The following is a 23,356-nucleotide window of genomic DNA, read 5'->3' as shown; positions in this document are numbered from 1 at the left end:
CTTCCCCTCTCCCCTCCCACCCCCACCCCGCCCTCCATGCTCCCAATTTAGGTTAGGGTTAGGTAGACTTTATCTCTCTGAGACCCTTCTTTAAGTTGCTTTTTCTTGGGTATATAAATATGAGTAAGTAACTAAGACAATGACAAGTACTCAACAATTACATTCCCATCCCCAAAACTTTAATACTAACAAGGTTATCTTATTAACATTTTCTTTACAACATTGAAAGCTCCATGAGTTTAGAAAGAGTACTTGTTTTTGCTCAGCCTCATATTCTTTGGATTAAGCATAGTACCTGCCATATTGCAATGCTCAATGTAAAAACTTAAGTTTTATTAAGGTTTTAAGCATTTAAAGACTCAACATTCCCACTCTCTACAAATTCATCTTATGCATATCTTCCATCTTGCTCTTGTTTTTTTTTTTAAAAAAATATTTATTTATTTATTTATTTAGTATGTATACAATATTCTGTCTGTGTATATGCCTGCAGGCCAGAAGAGGGCACCAAACCCCATTACAGATGGCTGTGAGCCACCATGTAGTCGCAGGGAATTGAACTCAGGACCTCTGGAAGAGCAGGCAATGCTCTTAACCTCTGAGCCATCTCTCCAGCCCCTTCCATCATGCTCTTGTATTTATCCTCTAACTTACTTGCTGGCTATTCCATTTCCTGTCCTCTATAACCATTTAGAAAAAGTACCTAATCTTCATTTCTCACTTCTTATTTATCCTTTTAATGATTAGGTCTTATACTTCACTCCACAGAAACTGCTTCTTCTAAGGTCATTAAGTATTGTACAAAGTCTATTGTCCAGTCTTCAGTACCTTACATGGCTTCAAGGAATCACTGATACTTGTTTATTTTGTCCTCATCATTTTCCTTCTCTTGTGCTGAGGATAGAACCCAGGGCCTCAAATATATTTTCTTCACAATGCCCTTTCCCTTAACATTCACATGTCATACTCTTATGAGATTCTCCTACCATTTTGCCTACTCCTATCCACAGTCATATATTATGTTTATGCATTGATCATCAACCTTTCTCTCTGAACACTTCATATTCCTCTTTATGAGAAGTCACTTACTCCATGGTTTTAATGTTATGACTTCCAAATACCTACTTTTAGCTCAGCTCTTACTTCAATGTTCAGCTGACCACTGGATATGAGTGTAGGACTATATACCAGCAACATAACACATCTTAATTCATTATCACCCACTTGTACAATTTATTCTCTTGGTTTCTTTCTGAGTGTGATCACTACTAAGATGCCAACCTAGGAATGCTGAGTACCTTTATTGGCTTTCTTCCCCTGTCATTTAACCTGTCTGCCAATTCTATCTCTTTAATATCCTGTCCCTCTCACTTCAAACCATAACAATCAACCTAGTCATTCCTCACTTGATTTCTGCAACAGTGCCTGAAAAGTGCTGTCACCACCATCTAGTCAGACATCTGTCAATGGATTTTTTCATACAACAGCTAGGACAACATTTCTAAAACAAAAATTTTGTCATTTCTGTCTTTTATTCAAAACCTCTCAGTACTTACCAGAGTCCACAGGCTGAAGCCCAGATTGCTTCCCATGGCTTCTTCCACTTATCTCTGCAGTCTCAGAATCCCCTCTCCCCAGTGCTCACCCAAGCCCTCGCTCACTCTAACCTCTGATAAGTACCTACATTTAAGTCTGCATTCTCCTCACCTATGGATTTCTGCCTTCTCTCCAAGCCTGCTTACCTCTTTTAATTCCCCAGGTCTCATTTTAACCCTTATTTCCTGAGTTCTCTTGCATAGTTTCTGGTGCAAAATAGGCACCTGACACCTCGTTTTCCTTCCTTAACTACCTTTTTTCAGGCCAGTGTTGCCTTTTTTATGTTACTTTTATTATTTTTTGAAATAGAGTCTCACTATGCTGCCCTGGCTGGCCCAAACTTAGTATGTAGATCAGGCTGTCCCTGAACTCACTGAGATTCACCTACTTATGCCTCCCAAATACCAAAATTAAAAGCATGTGTCACCAGGCCTGGTGTATATTTGTATCTTGGAACTGAATATTTTACTTTAATAGACTTCTAAAGCAATTGTAATCTAAACATAACCTGGGTAACTGTAATTTTCTTGGCATCTCTGAAAAACCAGCAACTAAAACCTATTTCAAATTTACTTCCTACAAAATTCAGTTCACAGCCCTTTGGAATACATTTCAAAGTGTATGTGTAAACATAATTTTGTCTAAGACATTTAGTTCAGTCAATCAGTTTCTGTGTTTGTCTAGCCATCTGTCCATCTGGTTTGTGTTTCGAGATAAAGGGTATTCCAACAGTGTCTATCCTGGGCTTCAAACAAATTGAATCAGCCCCACTGCCTCAACCTCCTAAGTGCTGAGATAATATGCATATGCTACTATGCTCTGCTCAAATAATTAGTCTTGAAGGCTTTAACAACTTAGCATTCAGGATAAAGATTTGAGAGGCCTTTTTGTTTTGGTGGGGGTGTACTTAGAAAATGACCTTTTAAAATATGGTGCTCATTTGAAAGACAAAATAATTTCCTATTCAGTTATTTACTTTCAGCATTGATTTATGCTTTGGGCATTTATAATCTATTTTAAAATAAGTTAGAACTAAAAATCAAAATTGTTATTGAGAAAAGTTTTACAGGTCTACAAGTTGGACATGGTGTCACACACCTTTAATCCCAGAACTCAAGAGGAAGAGGCAGGCAGGTTTCTGTGAGTTTGAGGTTTGCCTCGTTTAAATAGTAGCCAGCTAAGGTTAAATAGTGAGACCCTACTTTGTTTTGTTTGGTTTAAGTATTACAGAGGGAACAGTACCTAGAAGAACTTCAAATCAATTATTTAGTAGGTGCATATAATTATATCTTAAGTAATAAGCCTATTAAATTAATGGAAACTTGTTTTATTTGCTTAGATCAAAATCTAGAACGAGTTTGCCTTGACCTCTCACAGCTATACTTACACATAATGAAAAATTCAAGGTTTTCCCAGGTTTTCCCACTTTCGATATATTTCTTCTCTACTGCTGCTATACTGGTTCAGCTGGTCACTATCTGTCCATGGGATTACATCAGGTTCTGTGTGCTCTCTCTTCCTCTTTTACCCATTCTTGCCCATCAATATAGCTGATGTGATCTTCTCAGAACCCAGAACAAATGGTTCTTCCCTGCCAGGGCCCCCACTGCAAAGTAAACCTAAATATAATAGCTGAGAACTCTTGGCTCCTTGTGGGCACTCTCACTTCAATTCTGATTCCATAAACTCCTCTCTAGCTCTAATGGCCTATGTGGCATTCTTTAAACTCACAAGGCCTGAACTGGTTTCAGGACATTTGAACAATTTCCTGCCTGGAATGTTATTTCCCAGGACTTGTCCATGAGTTATCCATTGCCTCATTCATTTCCCATTGGGGTCTACACACACTAGTAAAAACATCACAACTCACCTATTTCCTTTTTATTTTCTTTTTTTTCTATATCTACCTATTCACCTTCCAACATAAATAAATTATCATGTTAATTATTTATGGTCTGTTTCTTCTGTAATAATATAAGGTCCATAATGCTTGTCTGTCTGCCTAAAAAACAGATTTATATTTATGTCATGGTTAGGTGTATATATTTTGGAGGCATAAGTAATTAGCAAAATGGTTCCAAATCTTTTAGAGAAAATACATTTTCTCACCTTAATTTTTAATTGTCTGTATACAGTTTTCAATTTTAAGCTAATTTATAAGATTTGCTTAATCAGACACATGACATGGACCAACATATCTACAGACATCTGGTAGATGTGAGGTGGTTTCTGGCCAGATCAAGACTCAAACTGCCTAAAGTACCTTAAAAAAAGGAAAAGACCTGCTTGGCATGTTTTTCCTGCTCTGTCCTAAATAATCTTAAAACAGATGGCAAAAGCTAAAATACCAAGTCGGCTGCCATGGAAACCACTATTATAGCAGCCGATACCAGAGCCCCACCTAAAAGATAAATGTTTGCTTCCCTTTTATTACAATCTGAGCCATCAACCTTTCACTTTAAGTCCTGATAAAAGATAGAACAACTGTCAACATCCTAGATGACAGAAAAGTCTAGGAGAGACTAGTTTGTATACAAAATCCCTAAAACACACTCAGAAAACAGCAACACACACACAAGGAGTTTAACACAATTTGCTATGTTTATGTTATTCTACATGCAAATTATACTGCTATCATATGTAAGTTCATGGATCTTACTTTAATATTGCAAGCCTGCTCCATCAATCTTCTTGCATTCTCCTCTGCCCGGTACCTCTTTGGAAGCTGAACTCTGAAGAACTTCAAAGCGCCTTCGAAATCAGCCTGCAGGAGGTCTTCTTTTGAGGTCTGAAAAACAATCACCAAGACATATCACCACACTTCAGCCTGTGCACATTATATGAATAAATTCACGACAAAAAAATTGTTGATTTTCATGACTATACTTTTAGAAGATACTTTCAGTATTTCTACTATTCAGAAAATATTGCTGTTACATGCTGAAATTATAAACCCTAAAGCAATGTAAGAGACAATTATTAACACATTAACTTGTAATTCATATTATATGGAGATTACATTAGTGAATCCCAGCAAAGTTTACCAATCTAGAAGAAAAGAACAAATAATAATAAAAAAGAAGCTAAAAAATAAAGAAAAGAAAAAGAAAATGAGTAAACTCTGCATTAATTCGTGACTTTACCTTGATGAGGATTTTAAAAATTATTAGAAACCTCATTGAAGACACAAAGTAATCAAAGCCCATCAGAGTTACATAACAAACACCTAATGGGAAGACTGCTCCTTTTCAACTAATGACAACAGCAGCTCAAGTGAAGAAAACAAGAAATCGATCCAGCAAGTAGAGAATGCCACGAACAAGTAAACAAAGCAAACCACTTAACTACTGACTTCTTACTAAAAACCTGTTTGCCAAATTCACTTTTTAAAAAGTCACCATGTGAGCCGGGCGGTGGTGGCGCACGCCTTTAATCCCAGCACTTGGGAGGCAGAGACAGGCGGATCTCTGTGAGTTCGAGGCCAGCCTGGTCTACAAGAGCTAGTTCCAGGACAGGCTCCAAAACCCACAGAGAAACCTTGTCTCGAAAAACCAAAAAAAAAAAAAAAAAAAAAGTCACCCAGTAAGAACATTTGCACATAGGACAAAAAACTGAAAGGAAACAAAACAAAATGTTTGCCTACATAAAAGGATCATGGGTGACTTTTATCTCTAGATTTTGCAGTATTTTCTGCAATATTCTACTAAAAATTTGAAAACTATGGTAAAATTTCTTATACACACTAAGGATTTAGGTAGAAGGGTACACAGAAATAAGTAAAACTGAAATTTAAATATTTTAGCCAGGAAAAATGTCACAGGCCTGAAATTCCAATACTAAGGAGGCTGGGGTAGGTAGATCACCATGAGTATGAGGCCAGCTGGGTCTGTGTAGTGAGTTCCAGTACACTTACCTCAAAACACACATACACACCCTCACACACACACACACAGAGAGAGAGAGAGAAAGAGAGAGAGAGGTTTTAAAGATGTTATGTAATTGACATGTTTTCTCTAATATATGAATGCTAACTTTTAGCCTTTAGATATGTGTGTTTTAACTGGAATACCCACAGAGGTTAGAAAACTACTAAGGGCCCATGGGGAAAGCAGGGATCTTTTAAGGGAAGGGAGAAAGAACACAGAAAGGGAGAAACAGGAAGGTTCAAATGGGAAGGGGTGGGAGGGCAGGGTAGAGGAGGGTAGTTAGTACTACAGGCCCTTTGAAAAACCCGTATGGAAACCTAGTACTGCATCCTAAAATGAATACCTATATATATATTTAAAGAATTTAAATGAAGTCACCTAGAATGAAGGGACAAGACCCAAGTAGGTACCACATGCTAGTGAACAAAACTCCCAGTACCAGGAATGAGTTATCTCTTTTTGAGTTGTCCAGTGTGGTCCCATAGATACACAAATATTACAGGGTATTGTCATTTCCCTTTGTTACCCTCTGGAACTTGAGAGTAAGATCCTATTGCTAAGACAACACATAATTGAATTATAAAAGCTGGAAAAATTAAGTAGGTTCTGAGCTGGTAGCTTGGCTACCTGATTTTCTAAATCTACAAGACCCAATATCAAGCCTGGTCACTGAGCTCACATAAATGAACAAAGGGATCAAGAATGAAAAAAACTTTCTCTTCACACATTAGACACTTAGTCAGGTGGGAATGGCATTGTAGACTGTGGTTCTCGGAGGAAACCACAGTTTCAAAGGCAGTGCTTTGTAGGTCTCCCCATGAGGGTTGTGCTGAAACTACCTAAGGTTGAGTCTCTGTAGAGCAGAAATCAAATCACCTGGTGGCTGTCTACTTGGGCAGGCTGGCAAGATGGCCCTGTGGTTAAACCACTTGCTAGATGTACTGGCTAATTTTATATTAACCGGACACAAGATAGAGTTATTTGATAGAAGGAAACTTGAATTGGAAAAAGTATCTTCATAAGATATGGTTATAGGGCATTTCTTAGTTAGTGACTGATGGGGGAGAGCCCAGCCCATTGTGGGTGGTGCCATCCCTAGGCTGGTAGTCCAGGTTTTTTTAAAAAAGCAGGCTGAGCAAGTCATGATGAGAAAGCCAGTAAGGCACACCCCTCCATGGTCTCTATAACAGCTCCTGCCTCCAGGTTTTTGCTCTGTTTTGAGTTCTTGTCCTGACTTTCTTGGATGATGACGAGCGGCAATGTAGAAATGTAAGCCAAATAAACCCTTTACTCCTCAACTTTTTTTTTTTTTTTTGGGTTACAGTGTTTCATCATAGCAATAGTAATCCTAACTAGGGAGCTATGTAGGCCTGATAACCTGACTTTAATCTTTAGCACCCATGTAAAGGTGTAAGGAGAGAACGAACTTTACAATATTATTCTCTGATGTCAATCTGTGCCTGTGTATGTTCCCGCCATACACACACTCACCCCCCCACACCCACACACACACTGTGATGAAGATAATGGCAATAATAAGAAAACACTATTAGCATTGGCTTCCCTAAGTCACTTGAACCCAAGAAATAAAAGAATTATAACAGCTATATAACAAGGAGGCCCGGGGCTGGAGAAGTGGCTCAGAGGTTAAGAGCACTGGCTGCTCTTCCAGAGGTCCTGAGTTCAGTTCCCAGCAACCACATGGTGACTCACAACCATCAGTAATGAGATATTGCGTCCTCTTCTGGCCCGACGGCATACATGCAGGGAGAACACTGTATACAGAATAAATGAATAAATCTTTTAAAAAACAAAAACCAAAAAACCAAGGAGGCCCAAGATTGGAAATATAGAAACCGGCACCTAAATCTCTGGATGGTACATAAAGGTAGTGAAATATAATTACAGACACTGAAATAAACTCATTCTAATTTCAAATCTTGCTAACTTGTGATGTTACACATTTTTCTATCTTGAAAATGAAGTAAGCTAAGGTATATGAATACACTTTGTTAAGTCCAAAACAAATATAAGGGATGACGATTTGATAAGTTACCTTTGCTTTGCTCAAATAGTCTTAGAAAATAAAATTTTGTGTTTAAAAACAGTGCCTACACTCACTGATACTTTTAATTCCACAAAGGAAGCTGTCCAGGGGCTAGAGAAGGTTACTCAGTGGTCAGAGCACTGAGAGTACAAGCATGAAGACTTGAGCCTGAGTCTTGGCACCATGTAAAGAGCTGGGTGGGTGTGTTTAATCCCAGCACTTGGGAGGCAGAGGCAGGCGGATCTCTGTGAGTTCGAGACCAGCCTGGTCTACAAGAGCTATTCCAGGACAGGCTCCAAAACCACAGAGAAACTCTGTCTCGAAAAACCAAAAAAAAAAAAGAAAGAAAGAAAGAAAAAAAAATAAAAGAGCTGGGTGTGAAAGCTCACACACCTGCAACTACAGCGCTATGGGGGGTGGGGGCGGCGGAGGCAAAAGGACTGCTAGGGCTTGTGGCTGGCCAGCCTAGCTCCAGGGTCAGCGAGATGAGAAAAGGCAGAGAATGATAGAGCAGACACCCAGGTGTTCTCCAGCATCTGTGCACATGTACAAGCGAGCCCATCTGCACCTCTCCCATTCAGTCATTCATAATGAAAATAAAACATTCTATAGTCCTAGTTCTAATAATTTATATTATTTGTGAATTTCAATAAAACTATTTCACTGTGATGATAAAAAGATATCATCTAGGCAAAGGATACTTAAAAACCTCCAGCCGGGCGGTGGTGGCTCACGCCTTTAATCCCAGCACTTGGGAGGCAGAGGCAGGAGGATCTCTGTGAGTTCGAGACCAGCCTGGTCTAAAGAGCTAGTTCCAGGACAGGCTCCAAAACCACAGAGAAACCCTGTCTTGAAAAAACCAAAAAAGAAACCAAATATGAGTGAGTACATCCCATGTTCCTCTTTTTGGGTCTGGCTTACCTCACTCAGGATAGTGTTTTCAATTTCCATCCATTTGTATGCAAAATTCAAGAAGTCATTGTTTTTTACTGCTGAGTAGTACTCTAATATGTATATATTCCATACTTTCTTCATCCATTCTTCCATTGAAGGGCATCTAGGTTGTTTCCAGGTTCTGGCTATTACAAACAATGCTGCTATGAACATAGTTGAGCATATACTTTTGGGATGTACTCACTCATATTTGGTTTCTAGCCATAAATAAAGGACATTGAGACTATAATTCGTGATTCTAGAGAAGCTAAATAAGAAGGTGAACCCAAAGAAAAACATATAAGCATCCTCCTGAATATTAACCTTCATCAGGCGATAAAAGAAGACAGAGACAGAGACCAACATTGGAGCACTGGACTGAAGTCTCACAATCCAAAGGAGGAGCAGAAGGAGAGAGAGCATGAGCAAGGAGCTCAGGACAGCGAGGGGTGCACCCACACACTGAGGCAATGGGGATGTTCTATCGGGAACTTACCAAGGCCAACTGGCCGGGGTCTGAAAAAGCATGGGACAAAACCGGTCTCGCTGAACATAACGGACGAGGACTATTGAGAACTGAAGAACAATGGCAATGGGTTCTTGTTCCTATTGCACGTAATGGCTTTGTGGGAGCCTAGGTAGTTTGGATGCTCACCTTAATAGACCTGGATGGAGGTGGGTGGTCCTTGGACCTCCCACAGGGCAGGGAAACCTGCTTGCTCTTTGGGCTGAGGAGGGAGGAAGAGTTGATTGGGGGAGGGGGGGTAATGGGAGGTGGTGGCGGGGAAGAGGCAGAAATCTTTAATAATTAAATAAATTAATTAATAAAAAAAAGAAAGAAAAAACCAAAAAAGAAAAAGAAGAAAAACAAAACAAAACAAAAAGAAAAACCTCTGTTGGGGGCCATAGAGATGGATCAGTGTTTGAGTACTTGTTGCTCTTGAAGATGACTTGGGTTTTGTTCCAAGAACCAACATGGCCACTCACAACTGTCTGTAATTCAAGTTCCAGAGGATCCGAAGGCTTCTGGTAGCTAGCCTCTGCCAGCACTGCATGCATAGCGCATACAGACATTCATGCACACAAAACACCCACACACATAAAATAAAGTAACAAAATTAAAAATTAAACAAAAAACCTTGTTCCTGTGTGTTCTGAAGACAACCTGCAGTCCTACTTTGATTCTAAAGGCATTTTCTTCCAATTTTCTATCTTTAGGAGACCTCTATAAACATTGTCACCTCAAATGCCTTTGTAATGCCATAAGTAGATTATAAGCTTATAGGGCTACTTCTCCACTTTCTGACAACTGTATCTAAGAGGTTTTCCCTCTACAACTGAGGCACAGACACTTTATACTTTGCAAAGATTTGGATGCTTCACTAAGAATTTAACAGAAAACAGGTGCTGGGAACAGAACCGGATCTCACCCATACTAATCATTAGTTCTACCCCCAACCTACATAGCCTTAGTTTGCTTTTTAAAAAATTGTAAGCCGGGCGGTGGTGGCGCATGCCTTTAATCCCAGCACTTGGGAGGCAGAAGCAGGGAGGATCTCTGTGAGTTCGAGACCAGCCTGGTCTACAAGAGCTAGTTCCAGGACAGGCTCCAAAACCACAGAGAAACCCTGTCTCGAAAAACCAAAAATAAATAAATAAATAATTGTAAAACATAGTAATTTATCTATGTGTGTGTATGTGTACCTGGAAGATTCACTGTATGTTTGTTTTTGGTTTCAGAATACATAGTCATGGCTCCTCACATTAAAGCAAAATGGAAGACTGGTAAACTTGTTCATGTGTGCATGCTTATAAGCCCAACATTGACAACAAGACGCCTTCCTCAATTTCCTCTCCACCTTTTGCTTTCAGACAGGGTCTCTCATTGAATCTCACTGTCATTTCAACTAGGCTGGTGGCCCGTGAAATCACGGATCCTGACTTTCTTCCCTGGTACTGAGGTTACAGGCACACATCATCACACACCTGGCTTTCATGTGGATGCTGCTGATTAGAAATGACATTTTCCTTACTCTTAAGCACTTTACCCACTGATGAAACTCCTCAGCCCAAGAAAGACAAGGTTTTTAAGTTTAACACAAAGCCTCACAACTCAGAAACAAACGTCCTAGCATTTTGCTACTTTGCTTGTTCTCCCTCCCCATATCCCTTAAATACATACTACATATATGAAATACATTATATATTCAGATTTTGAGTAGCACTGAACTTGTTTTATTAAAGACATATGTTTCACAGATGTCAAACATTTATATTATTGTTAATTTAAAACACAAGAAGTGCTGTCTCAACCAGGATTACTAGTCCTAATACACACAAATTAATAATTACCTAGCTATAATGATGATAATGATGGATATAATTAGACTTATAGTTGTATGAATATTAATCCCTGACAATGAAGAGAAGCTTAGCACATGATTTCATGATAACTTTTAAGCTTTAAATATGTACCCCTAACAGGAAGACCAACACTTCCCTAATCAAACCAAGTACCCCCAAAAGATGTCCTGGCTTCTGACCCCAGAATTTCATCAAGCTAGACTTGACTTAAACTGAAAAGGTGATTATTCTTCTACTGGAAAATTCTTATATTTTTGGATATAAGCCTAGCCCATAGAAGATGAGCCAACTTTTTGCATCTTATTGGCAAATTCTTAAAAGAGTTTTTCTATAATGCTTTTGAATAATTGCAAGGAAAAAAATAAACTCTCAAAAAATAAACTTCTCCAACATGGTTAAGTAACAGTGGTCAAAAGGTAACATAGGGATCTTTAAGTAAATGTCTTTTTCTTCACTTCTAAATTAAAAACTCAACCACTTTTAAAACCAGAACTACTTAAAGATAACATCTAAAAGTCAGTGCTTTACCAATACATGTCTCTTCTGATTCCCAAGCTTTCTGACAAATGTTTCAAATAATGTGAACCATATTTATCAATTACATATGCAGAGGAGACATCACCCATTCATTCATTTGAACAGAATTATATATAAAGATTTTGGGCATGATTAAGACATTTATACAAGTTCTACTTCAGTTTCTTTTCAAGTAGTTAGAAAGAAATATCCAGAAGAAAGAGGTGGTTTTACTATAATGTTCTTGGCAGTGGCCTCAGTGAGAAGAATGAAATCATCAGGCACAAAGAGACATTAACATAATTGCGGTCTATAGATTCCTACAGGTTCTAGGTACAACAGACCCAGGGTAAGAGCCAATATTTACACAGTACAAACTAGGGAACTGACTCTGGATTTACTTTGATATAAAGATGATTTAGGATTTCTGAGGGGCATATACGTGACACCTTCTGTATTGGGGTCTTTAACTTTTTAAAAAGTTGTAATCTCTCTTCAGGGAGCAATGTTTATGGATTTTAGAGACAGAGTTAAAAACAGGAGCCATTCTGTCTCCAGTAGTCTTTTACCTTTGCTTTAAACAAATATTTCAGAAAAGTTCACAAACAAAGAACATATTAGGGCATATTTTGAAAGCCTAAGAAATTTCATCAAAGTAACATATTGCAATGGTTGCTAAATGAGCAGCTAGAATAGTTGCTTGAAGACACATGTACACACACACACACATGCACACAAGCACACACACAAAACCACACACACACACACATATCCCTTTCAATCTTGCTTGAAGTCCTTTGAACTCACTGTAGAACTATCCAGGATATCAGTATTGAAGCTATAGCTAACACTAATTTTAATATATAATGATATGATAATAACTTCTCATGTCACATGACTGCAAAAAGAGAAACCCTAGAGGAAAAAGAAGCATTCTGACTGTGAAGAGAATAAAGGCGTTTCCTCTCCCACCAGAGTCCCTGCAGCACACAACCTCTGGCCATGAGCCAGTGCTGACACCACTTTGAATGTGTTTTCCCACTGAAAAATTCAGTGTAAGAGTAACACATTTTCAAGTGACTTTTCTTTCTCTCCTTCCTTCCTTCCTTCCTTCCTTCCTTCCTTCCTTCCTTCCTTCCTTCCTTCCTTCCTTCCTTCCTTAGCTTCCTTCCTTCCTTCCTTCCTTTCTTTTTGGTTTTTCGAGACAGGGTCTTTCTTTCTCTCTTTTTAAAGAAGCAAATTGGGTGAAATAGATCTAACATCTGAGTCCCAGATGTTTCTATTCTAAACTTCTAAGAACTCTTGGATGAGAAATTTTTCCTCAAGGTTTTTCCTAATAAAATTCTAGGTGAGTATTTAGGGGGGAAATTTTCATGGTTCTTTTCCCATCTGTACTGTTATTACTCTAAATAGTCTTTTTCTTCTTTCAGTTATGATGTCCAATAGGATTTCTATTTATGTTCCCCCCAATTGCTGTAGGTCTAAGAGTCTTTAGAAGAGGAAAATGTTATTTAGCTGACATATGAGATGTTTACAGTTGTTTGCAGCATAGCCTGGACTGGAACTCACTATGTAGCACAAATTGACCTTTGGCCTCTGCCTCCTGAGTGCCCGGATTACAGGCAAGCACAGTTATGCCTGGTTTTGACTTTTGTGAAAAACTGGGGATCTGTAGTGTTTGTATGTCTTCATATATAAAACATGATTAAAATGGCAGTCATGTCTTAAACTTCAGTCTTGTCCTCTTAAGTGGAAATAAAATGATAATAATACTGCATGTCTTTTAGGATCACCCTACACTAACCAGTCCTCAATCCTGAACCATCAGTCAGTCCAATAACATATGCTGAGCACCTGAACCCACCCACCCATTTCCCAGTATATATGTGAAAATCTGAGTGGTAACTCTTTAGATAGCAGATCCCAATTTATAGCCACCATGTTAATTAAAGGACACCCCAAATATAAACCACATATAACCAGGATTCTATCAACAATCTTTCAGGGATAACAGTGTAAAATAAGGCCAGAGATTTCCAAATAGCCACATACACAGGTCAGCATATGCTGGTCACATGTCATACAGTTAGCACCATGCTCTAGGCTCTAAAATATACAGTACAAAAAATCCTGAGGAAAGCATTTACTTTAAATAACTCATTTAGCAACCAGATTTGTCCCATTGCAACATAGGGAAATACGTAACTTCACTAAGATCTCAAGTTTGGGATCTCAACTCCCTGTGGCTATTATTGCTAATTAAATGTTTTGAATTAGAAGTTTAAATTTATCTCTAGTATAGATGAGTGTGAGACATCTTAGCTATCAATTTTTGTTTTACTTCAAAAAACTGAAAATGTAAATGTTAAGAAGGCTATACCAGACAACTGTGAAGTCACTGATAGAAGCCCTCAAGTGTTGGCTAATTGGTCTTTAAGATACGGAAATTTGTCACACCAAGACTCAGAGATACAAGGAATTTGTTTAAATGTATATTAGCGATTCCTGGTGCCAAATTCCTGAAATTAAAAATAAAACAACATTCATTTCTAATATAATTAGGATCTTTCAGTTTTGACCCTTATAAACTGTGAATCAGGAAAACAATTGTTTCAACTAGGCATTAAAACATATGTATTGAGCTTTTTAAAAATTCTTCCCTACATGGAAAAGGAATTGTTATATGTTTTAAATGACCTCCCTATAATTGTATACTGCTCATCACACCTAACTTCATCGGGTTATGATGAACAGACTCTTTTCATAGTGGGAAATTTCTCATACACATGACTACAGAATGTCTGTTATGATCAGACAGAAGAAATGGAGGAAGAGAAGTGAGAATTAAATACAGTCTAATAAACAACATTGTACCAAAAAGATACGCATCTGAGAGAATCAAATTAATCTGTAATAGCATTAAAACTCCATCCTACAAAACAGACAAAGCTGGGTTATTGTTTTCAATTATCAAATGATGGTATAGGACTACCGTGGACCAATTATATCACCCAACAGTTGCTAGGCACAGCTCTGGAACCACTGAAGAGAAACCCTGCCACAGTGATTGTGGGTATTTAATTTTAACCCTTGGTAGGAAATAAGGAAGGATGATTTTTCTCTTGTTCAGGAAATCAAATAACAAACAAACCTGACTCCTCAGACTCACAGAACAGACCCAGTAACTGTATGCTGTTTTATAGACACACAGTTCAATCACCCCAGGAGAGAAATCTGCAATTTCCTACCGAAGGATTTTTAGGTAATAAATCCCTATTGCCAAAATCTAATTGGGAATCATGTTGCAGGGCTTGAAAAGCCAGCCACGCATAGTCTAGATAGATGGTTATTTCTGTTGTAAAATTTAACCCTTTGGGGACACAGATAATATAACACCCACATCAAGTTTTGGGGTTTTCTGCTTCTTTGCTGAGTCTAGCAGCCTGAAAATCTGTTTTTCTCCCTTGCCTCAGAGATAATACCACTGATATGACCCTGGACTTTGAGAAAACAGCCGTAATTTCTTATAGCCAATTAAGGAGTGGCATGGTCCAGGCTCAAGGAAGCTAAACAGCACTCAGTCTTCCTTCTCAGTAGGAAAGGCTGAAAAGGAAAGAAACCAGGAACCCACAAGCCTCTAGAGCAACATTCTCACAGGACAACACAAATTCTCTACAAATTAAGTTCAATGAAAAACAGTCTCACCGCCAGAAGCCGGGGCACAAACAGCCGATGCCCCATCCCCAGAAGTTCCAGCACCCGACATGCATACTCATTCACCAGCTTGCTCCTCTCGTCGTGCATGTCCTGGGACTTTCTGACAGGAGGTGTGAGCTTAGCAGCTGGGGCTGGGCAGGGTACCCCTTCTTCCATGAGCAGTAAATAGGTATCCAGAATGAGAAAGCTGGATCTCTCATCCACAATCCTAAGAACTGCAGAGAGAGGGGAGCCAGGCTACGTCGCCCCAGGAGGATGCACAAGATGGTCTATGATGGGAACTGTCAGCTAATGTCGCCACAAGAAAAACATTTTGGCTAAATTATCAACTATGCATAAACCCTGGAGTAGATTGGTTTGAATGAAATCAAAGGCTGATGTAAATAAGAAATGGCAAAAGCAATTGAATCCCGGAAAAATGGCCAGGAGCGGAGCAGGAAGAGTTCAGATGCATGTGTAAAGATGGACAAGCTGCTCAGAGGGCTCTAGCATGTGTGACTGTGACTGTGTGTGTGTGTGTGTGTGTGTGTGTGTGTGAGAGAGAGAGAGAGAGAGAGAGAGAGAGAGAGAGAGAGAGAGAGAGAGAGAGAGAGAGAAAATATATCTCTCTGTATGAGCAGGCGGCAGTAGCAGTAGCCAGGAAGCCAGGGCAGTTGTGAAGCTGCAAGGAGAAAAGGATGAGCTCATTGCAATCCGTGATTCCTGACAAGCAGCCCTGCTGCTGTGGCTGTCGCTGCTGCTGCCCTGTTACTGCTGCGGCTGCCACCGTGCTGCCTCTAGCTGTGAATCAGTAATGAAGGGGTAAGAAAGGAAGGGGAGCGAGCAGAAAGGGGAGGTAGGTGAATGAGCATGCAGAGTGAGTCTCAGGGGAGAATGCTGTAATAAGAAGCCAATGGCGAGCCATTGGACAGATAGGCTTTCCCTTCCCAGTCCACCTTCAATCAGTGTTAGTCTGACAGTTTATGCTGTTGAATCCCAATCACACAGACAGATGAACTAACTAGCTTCTCCTTAAATGGGGTGCTCACAGTAAAATCAGACAGACAGACAGACAGCTAAAAGGCTAACCCTATTCACTCTTGCTTTCTAGTAAGAATAGATAGAAATCTGATCTTATTCTGTGTGTTTAAAGTGGGAAGCTCCGATCCTTGTCACATTACCCAAATCTTCAGACAAGATCAGTGTTAGGGTAAAATGACAGACTATGAACAGAGGAGCATGCACCAGCATTCAGTAACTGACACACCCTCAAGCTAAAGAGTTTATGAAAATATTGTGTCCTTTTGTAATTACATGTAATTGTAGAGTATACAGAGCAATACCACACATTGGGAGGGCTGGACACATTAATATACATGTAATATGCTAAAATAAAAGCCTACAGTGCAACACTACAAGTACTATTTAGAAACTACTAAACTTGAAATTCTTAAAGCAAAATAATTTTCAGATGCCACAGACCTTAATAAATAGCAATTTAATTCTGTTTTATTAGACAAAATATAGTTTCGGCCATTTCTGATCAAATAAATTCTTCCCTAAAGAGGCTGCTAACATTAGGAATCAACCATGTTTTAAAATTTGTAAATCTCTAACTCAGATCTTAATCCTAGAACTCAGGAGGCAAGGCAGGAAGATCTCTGAGTCTGAGAACAGCCTATCACACAGGAGCTGCGAATCTGGAAGTTATCAAATGCAAACTTACTGACACGTCCTTATAATCCAAATAAAAGAGAGAGAATAACTATGGTAATGAGATCACAGGGAAAAGAAACAAGAAGGGATTTATTGCCTCCTTTAACAAAATGTTGTTTGATTTGTTCCCAAAATCTCAAGAAAACTAGAAACAAAAACAAAAACAAACCTTAAGATTCCACCAGAAATAATGATACACATTTATAATACTAGCACTTGAGAAGCAGTAGGATCATAAATTCAAGGAGAGCCTGGGTTACATAGCAAAACCCTGACTCAGAAACAAAGGGCTGAGGATGTAGTTCTATGGTAGAACACTTGGCTGGCAAGGCTTTGTTTTTTACATAATCATATACATATGCAATAACAATTAATAAAAAAGAGACCGTGATTTTGAAAGAGAGAAAGAAGGGGCATATGTGAGTGTTTGAAGGGGAGAAAAGGAAGTAGAAATTATATAATTAAACCATAATCCCAAAATTAAACAATAAAAATACGGATTAATAAAAAGCTTTTATAAAGTACATTTTTTCCATGAAAACTTTGGATGTAGTGTATGTGATTTGCGTGTGTGTGTGTGGTGTGGTGTGTTTGTATGCAATGTGTGTGTATTTTAGCTCCTAAGATTTAGAGGAAACCTTTACTGGGCTGCCTAGAATGGGGCACATTGTGTTAGAACTAGGAGACTAAGGAAGAAGTTCTTGGCCTTTCATTCTCTATACACAACACACACACACACACACACACACACGACTTAGATTTTACCATGTACCTGAAAGAACAGTAAGAGTGCTACTGAAGGAAATTGTGAAAAACACCACCATAAACAATCCAGAACCCAGAGCATTCTGGCTTGAAGAGGGAGGAAGAATTCAGCAACTTCTTAGCTTACAGAAATTTTTCTTGGAAAGAGGGTCTTACATATCCCAGATTGGCCTTGAATGATCTTTGTGTGTGTGCTGGCCTTGACCTTCTGGTCCTCTTGCCTCTGCCTTCATGTTCTAAAATTATAGATGTATGCCATCATGCCAGGCTTATACTAATTCATATAATTAGTTCTTAAAAAAGGGTGTGGAGCTATTTCAACTCAAATGACTTGGTATCAAAGAACACTTAAGACATTTAAGGTTTTTTTCCTATATAAACTAGAAATGATAAACTTCTTTCCCAAAAGGATTCTTGTTTTTTTAAAAAAAGTAAAAATGAATCAAATCATTATGATTTGTCTATTGTTTAAACCATAATCTCTATGGTTTGTTTCTCAAGCTTATAAAGTAAATTTTAAGTAGCAAATTCAAAAATTAAAATACAGTATCAACAAGCAAAGTATTTAAAATATTTTGATGTATTTGATAAAAAAACAATGTAAGCATCATTTTAACAGATAGTCATAGATCTCAGTTTCCCCAATTTCCCTATCAACTGCTCCTCAGAAACCCTATGTCTGCCTTCAGTTTATAGATGTTGTCTTAGTCCATTTTCAGTTGTTCTTTTCAGAAAGAATCTTTGTCAATATTAAGAAAATTAACTATTCTAGAAAACCATTCAGCTAAGTGGAAGACTGGATTCTGGGAATTTTTAAAGCAACAGAAGAGCTACTGTCACCTCAGAATTTTTCTTCTGTCTTCAAAGCCCAAAATACCTTACTCACTGTTCAAGTGAGTCAGTAACAAAATACAGAACATTTTATTAAAGATGGAAATAGAAAACACTTTACTGAGTGAGATAACCCAGACCCAAAAAGATGAATATGGTATGTACTCACTCATAAGTGGATTTTAGCCATAAACAAAGGACATTGAGCCTTTGTTTAATGTCATGATCCTAGAAAAGCTAAATAAGAAGGTGAACACAAAGAAAAACATATATTTATCCTCCAGAATATGGGAAGTAGACAAGATCTCTGGGCAAAAGTAGGGAGCACGGGGGTAGGGGTGGGGCTGGGGGAAGGGGAGATGGAGAGAGAAAAGGGAGAAAGGGAGAATTGGGGAGAGCTTGGGGGAAAGGGACCGTTGAGATAAAGGAAGGGTAGATATGGAAGCAGGGAAGAAGATATCTTAACTAAGGGAGCCATTTTAGGGTTGGCAAGAGATTTGGCTTTAGAGGGGTTCCCAGGTGTCCAAGGAGATGTCCCCAGCTAGGTCCTTGGTCAGCAGAGGAGAGGGGGCCTGAACTGGCCTTATCCCATAGCCACACTGACGAATATCTTGCATATCACCATAGAACCTTCATCCTGCGAGGGATGGAGACAGAGACAGATGTAGAAGGAGCTGTGGGCTAGCCTGGGAGCTGCGGGCTGCATTCCTGCCACCCGGCTCCCAGCTGCCAGCTAGCTTATGCCCCGAAATAACAACACACAAACTGTATTCTTTTAAACACTGCCTGGCCCATTATATCTAGCCTTTTCTTGGCTAATTCTCACGTATTAATTTAGCCCATTTCTAATAATCTCTGTAGCACCCCAAGGTGCGCTTACCGGGAAGGATTCAGCATGTCTGACCTGGCAGCTTGCTTCATCGCGTCTGCCCAGGAGAGGGGAGCACGTTGGGCGCCATTCTGTAGTAGGAGCTGCGGGCTGTGTTCCTGCCGCCCCAGCTCCTGGTCGCCTGGCTAGCTTATGCCCCAAAATAATTACATGGAAACTGTACTCTTTTAAACACTGCTTGGCCCATTAGTTTCAGCCTCTTATTGGCTAGCTCTTACATATTTATCTAACCCATTTCTAATATTCTGTATAGCACCATGAGATGGTGGCTTACCAGGAAAGATTCAGCATGTCTGACCTGGTGGCTTGCTTCATCGCGTCTGGCTCTGAGAGGAGCTGCCCTGCATCTGAGCTCACTTCCTCTTCCTCCCAGCATTCTGTTCAGTTTACTCCACCCACCTATGTTCTAACCTATGAGGGCCAAGCAGTTTCTTTATTTTTTAACCAATGACCTTCCTCCATCAGACAGAGACCCACATTGGAGCACTGGACTGAGCTCCCAAGGTCCAGATGATGAGCAGAAGGAGGGAGAACATGAGCAAGGAAGTCAGGACCACGAGGGGTGTGTCCACCCACGGAGACGGTGGGACTGATCTAATGGGAGCTCACCAAGGCCAGCTGGACTGGGACTGAACAAGAATGTGATCAAACCGGATTCTCAGAATGTGGCTGACAATGAGGGCTGACTGAGAAGCCAATGATAATGGCACCGGGTTTTGATTCTACTGCATGTACTGGCTTTTTGGGAGCCTAGTCTGTTTGGATGTTCACCTTCCTAGACCTGGATGGAGGGGGGAGGGCCTTGGACTTCCCACAGGGCAGGGCACCCTGACTTCTCTTAGGACTGGAGAGGAAGGGGGAGGGGAAGTAGGGGGAGTGGGAGGGAAATGGGAGGAGCGGAGGAGGTGGAAATTTTTAATAAATAAATTTTTTAAAAAAGAAAAAGATTTGACTTATATAGTTCTGCAAATAATTGGAACAGTAACTTCTCTGTAAACTAGTTCATAAGAGTTGATTTCTCAAATTTTCTTTTTAAAAATATTTTTATATTTATTTTTATTTATTATGTACATAGTATTTTGCCTGCATGTATATCTGTGTGAGGGTGTAGATCTTGGAGTTACAGACAGTTGTGAGCTTCCGTGAGGGTGCAGGAAATAGAACCAGGGTCCTCTGGAAGAGCAGTCAGTGCTCTTAATTGCTGAGCCATTTATCCAGCCCCAAAAGCAAATTACATGCCTCTCCTTTTGTTTGTTTAGGTTTTTTGTTTGTTTGTTTTGTTTTTTCGAGACAGAGTTTCTCTGTGAAGCTTTGAAGCCTGTCTTGGAGTTTACTCTGTAAACCAGTCTGGCCTCGAATTTATAGAGATTCTCCTACCTCTGTCCTCCCCTCTGGAACTCCCCTACCCTCCCAGTGCTGAGATTAAAGGCATGAGTTACCACCAATGCCCACCTCAAATTTTCTTACATTACCATAATAGAGGGGTTTTTCTTTTTATTTTATTTTTTGTTATTCTAAGAAATATCCTCATGATAACAAGGGAGTTTGGATAAATCATCCATAGAAGAGAAAAATCTTTATCTACCTTGCTTCTCAGTTGGAGTTCTGCAAATATATCTGACCACAGGTGAGACAACAACCAAGTTCAATACCTGCAGGATACAGACACATGGAGGCACCGAGGAATAAGGCACTTGGAGGAGTGGCAGATCCTGGGCTTGCATAGCATCTTAATAAAGAGCAATATTTTTTTTCAGAGAAATAACAAGGCAAAGAAAAAGCACATTGAGCTTCTAGGGTGACAAACTGCAGGATGGCAAATATATGGAGAAATTTATGTAGATAAGTGTTACTTAGAAGATTTTCAAATACACTCCATATTGTAGATAATCCATGTCATATCATCTCTGTCCCTAAGGCTGCTAGCTCCTTCCTGGTATGAGGAATGGCAGGAACAGCTTCACAAGGGGCATTTATGCTCTACTTTTAGGCAAAGAATTTGTCTTATGTCTGCTTTTCATATCTACCTCAAAAGAATCTTTATGTCAGAATCCTATGCTTGAGTGTGGTAATCTCTAACTTCTTTGCATTGAGAGAGGATTAAGGAAAAGGGCCAGCAATGATCCCAAAACCATAGTGGAATGACTAGAGGTGTTATTTTCTGGCCTGCTGGAAAGCAAGTGGTCAGTGGTATGGTGGTTTGAATGAAAATGGTACCCATAGGCTCACAGAAGTGGCATTATTGGAGGTGTGGCCTTGTTGGAGTAGGTGTAGCTTTGCTTGAGGAAGTGTGTCACTGGGGGTGGGCTTTGAGGTTTCAGAAGCTCAAGACAGGCCCAGTAGTTCACTCTTTCCTTCTGCTGCCTGCCAATCTAGATGTAGGACTCTTAGCTACTTCTCCAATACCTGCCTGCATGTCATCATGCTTCCTGCCATGATGATAATGAACTAAACCTCTGAACTGCATATCAGCCCTGATTAAATGTCTCTCCACAGCAATAAAACTCTGAGATAAGTGGCAAAGTCCTAACTGGAGTCTTATATTTGAGAGTGCTCATATGAGCCACTCTGCTGTGCCATGATTGCCAGACATGCTCAGAATATAAAAAGATTTACATTGTAAAATGAAAAGCATATTTGACTGAATTCACAGGCCTAAATTGTGAACATGAAAATTTAAAAATTGTTAGGTTATTAAAAAAGTGAGTTTTTTAGCTACAAAAATGAAAAAGCAAATACTCCCCAAATTTCAGGTATCCAAAGGGGAAGCTACAACAGTTTATCAAACACCAAAACAAACAAACAAAGAAAATACTGTATGCTATGATATTGATATAGGCATGCCTTTGGTGTCTACAATGGAGGGAGACAGAAGTATGCTAGTGAGACTGGGCTAATCCTTCAGATGTGAGTATTGAGAATGAAATACATCTCTAAGAAGACAATAAGGTATTGATTATTACACCTTCTTTTAGTTACATTTATATCACCACCACCACCACTTTATTATAGTACAGGGTATGAAATGGAGAGCTAGTCAAGCCTCTATCAATCAACACAGCCATATTTGCAACCCTTAATTGTATTTACTGGTATATATATATATATATATATATATATATATATATATATATATACACACACACACACACACACACACACACACACATACACACACACACATGAAAGTTATTTAACACTCTCTTAGTCTCGATAAAAAAGCAACATTACCTATCTTGACAAAAAGCTATGAAAACTTATTATGTTGCACATATAAAAGAAACTTTTATAGAGTCTAGGACATAGTGAATACTCAACAGCTAGTAGTTTTCTTCATTCTTACCTGGGAAGAGGATAAAATGTTCTAAGTGCTATGTTTATCTGGATTAGGATTAAGAAAGGTAAAGAGAACTGGACATATTAACAGTAGAAAAGGAACTGGCAAGACTAATAAAATACTGCCCGGAAACTGGAGCCTTTGGCTCCCTCTGAAGACAGATTGAGCACCAGTGCTTTTCCTACTCTAGGGAAGTAAAGGTGCCAAAGCATTCTCTAGCTAGTTCTCTTTTATCTGACTGCTCTTTAAAAGATGAATTCTTTAAAATTTGACAATTTCCTAAGACCTAAAATCGAATCAAAGGTCAAAGATGACACTGTGTATTACTGGTGTCTCAACACTGGAAAAAAAACACACAATTGACACTGTTCTTCCATTCAAGTCTTAATTCCACCCAACATTGGGCTACATGCTTCTGTTTTAATCAAAAAGATAAGATGCTGCTTCCAATGGTATGGATTATTCAAGCACTTGACAAAAGGCAAAAATTAAATGTAATGAGACTGAGCTTACAAGTCATCTCACTGGGAAATGAGTCTCATTATTTTGCACTTGTAACTCATATATCAAAGAAACAGAGTATAAAATAAATGATACAACATAATTAAATGACACTGTGGTAGGTGACTGAAGTTACAAATTCATAGGAATTTGAAGGAAAAAAGGTCCCTGAGAAATTTTGTAGACTTGTCTATGTGGTTTTATGTCTGTGCATGCATGCATGCATGCGTGCATGTGTG

General features: G+C 39.1%; 1 protein-coding gene across 5 annotated transcripts in view; it reads right to left on the bottom strand.

Annotated features, from left to right (window-relative positions):
* Rabgap1l (RAB GTPase activating protein 1 like) overlaps positions 1-23,356 on the bottom strand; it is a 659,411-nt gene that overhangs the window by 122,761 nt on the left and 513,294 nt on the right. For 4 of the 5 annotated variants that reach the window (XM_057769682.1, XM_057769683.1, XM_057769684.1 and 1 more), the window contains one exon: positions 4,256-4,384. In XM_057769682.1, the coding sequence (XP_057625665.1) occupies positions 4,256-4,384 (129 nt within the window). Of the gene's footprint in view, positions 1-4,255; positions 4,385-15,087; positions 15,607-23,356 lie in introns of those variants that run through there. The other variant, XM_057769686.1, reaches the window with a different exon arrangement.

This window comes from Chionomys nivalis, chromosome 5 (genome assembly GCF_950005125.1).
Source record: "Chionomys nivalis chromosome 5, mChiNiv1.1, whole genome shotgun sequence".
NCBI classification, from domain to species: Eukaryota; Metazoa; Chordata; class Mammalia; order Rodentia; family Cricetidae; genus Chionomys; species Chionomys nivalis.
This window is presented reverse-complemented; position numbering and strand designations above follow the sequence as displayed.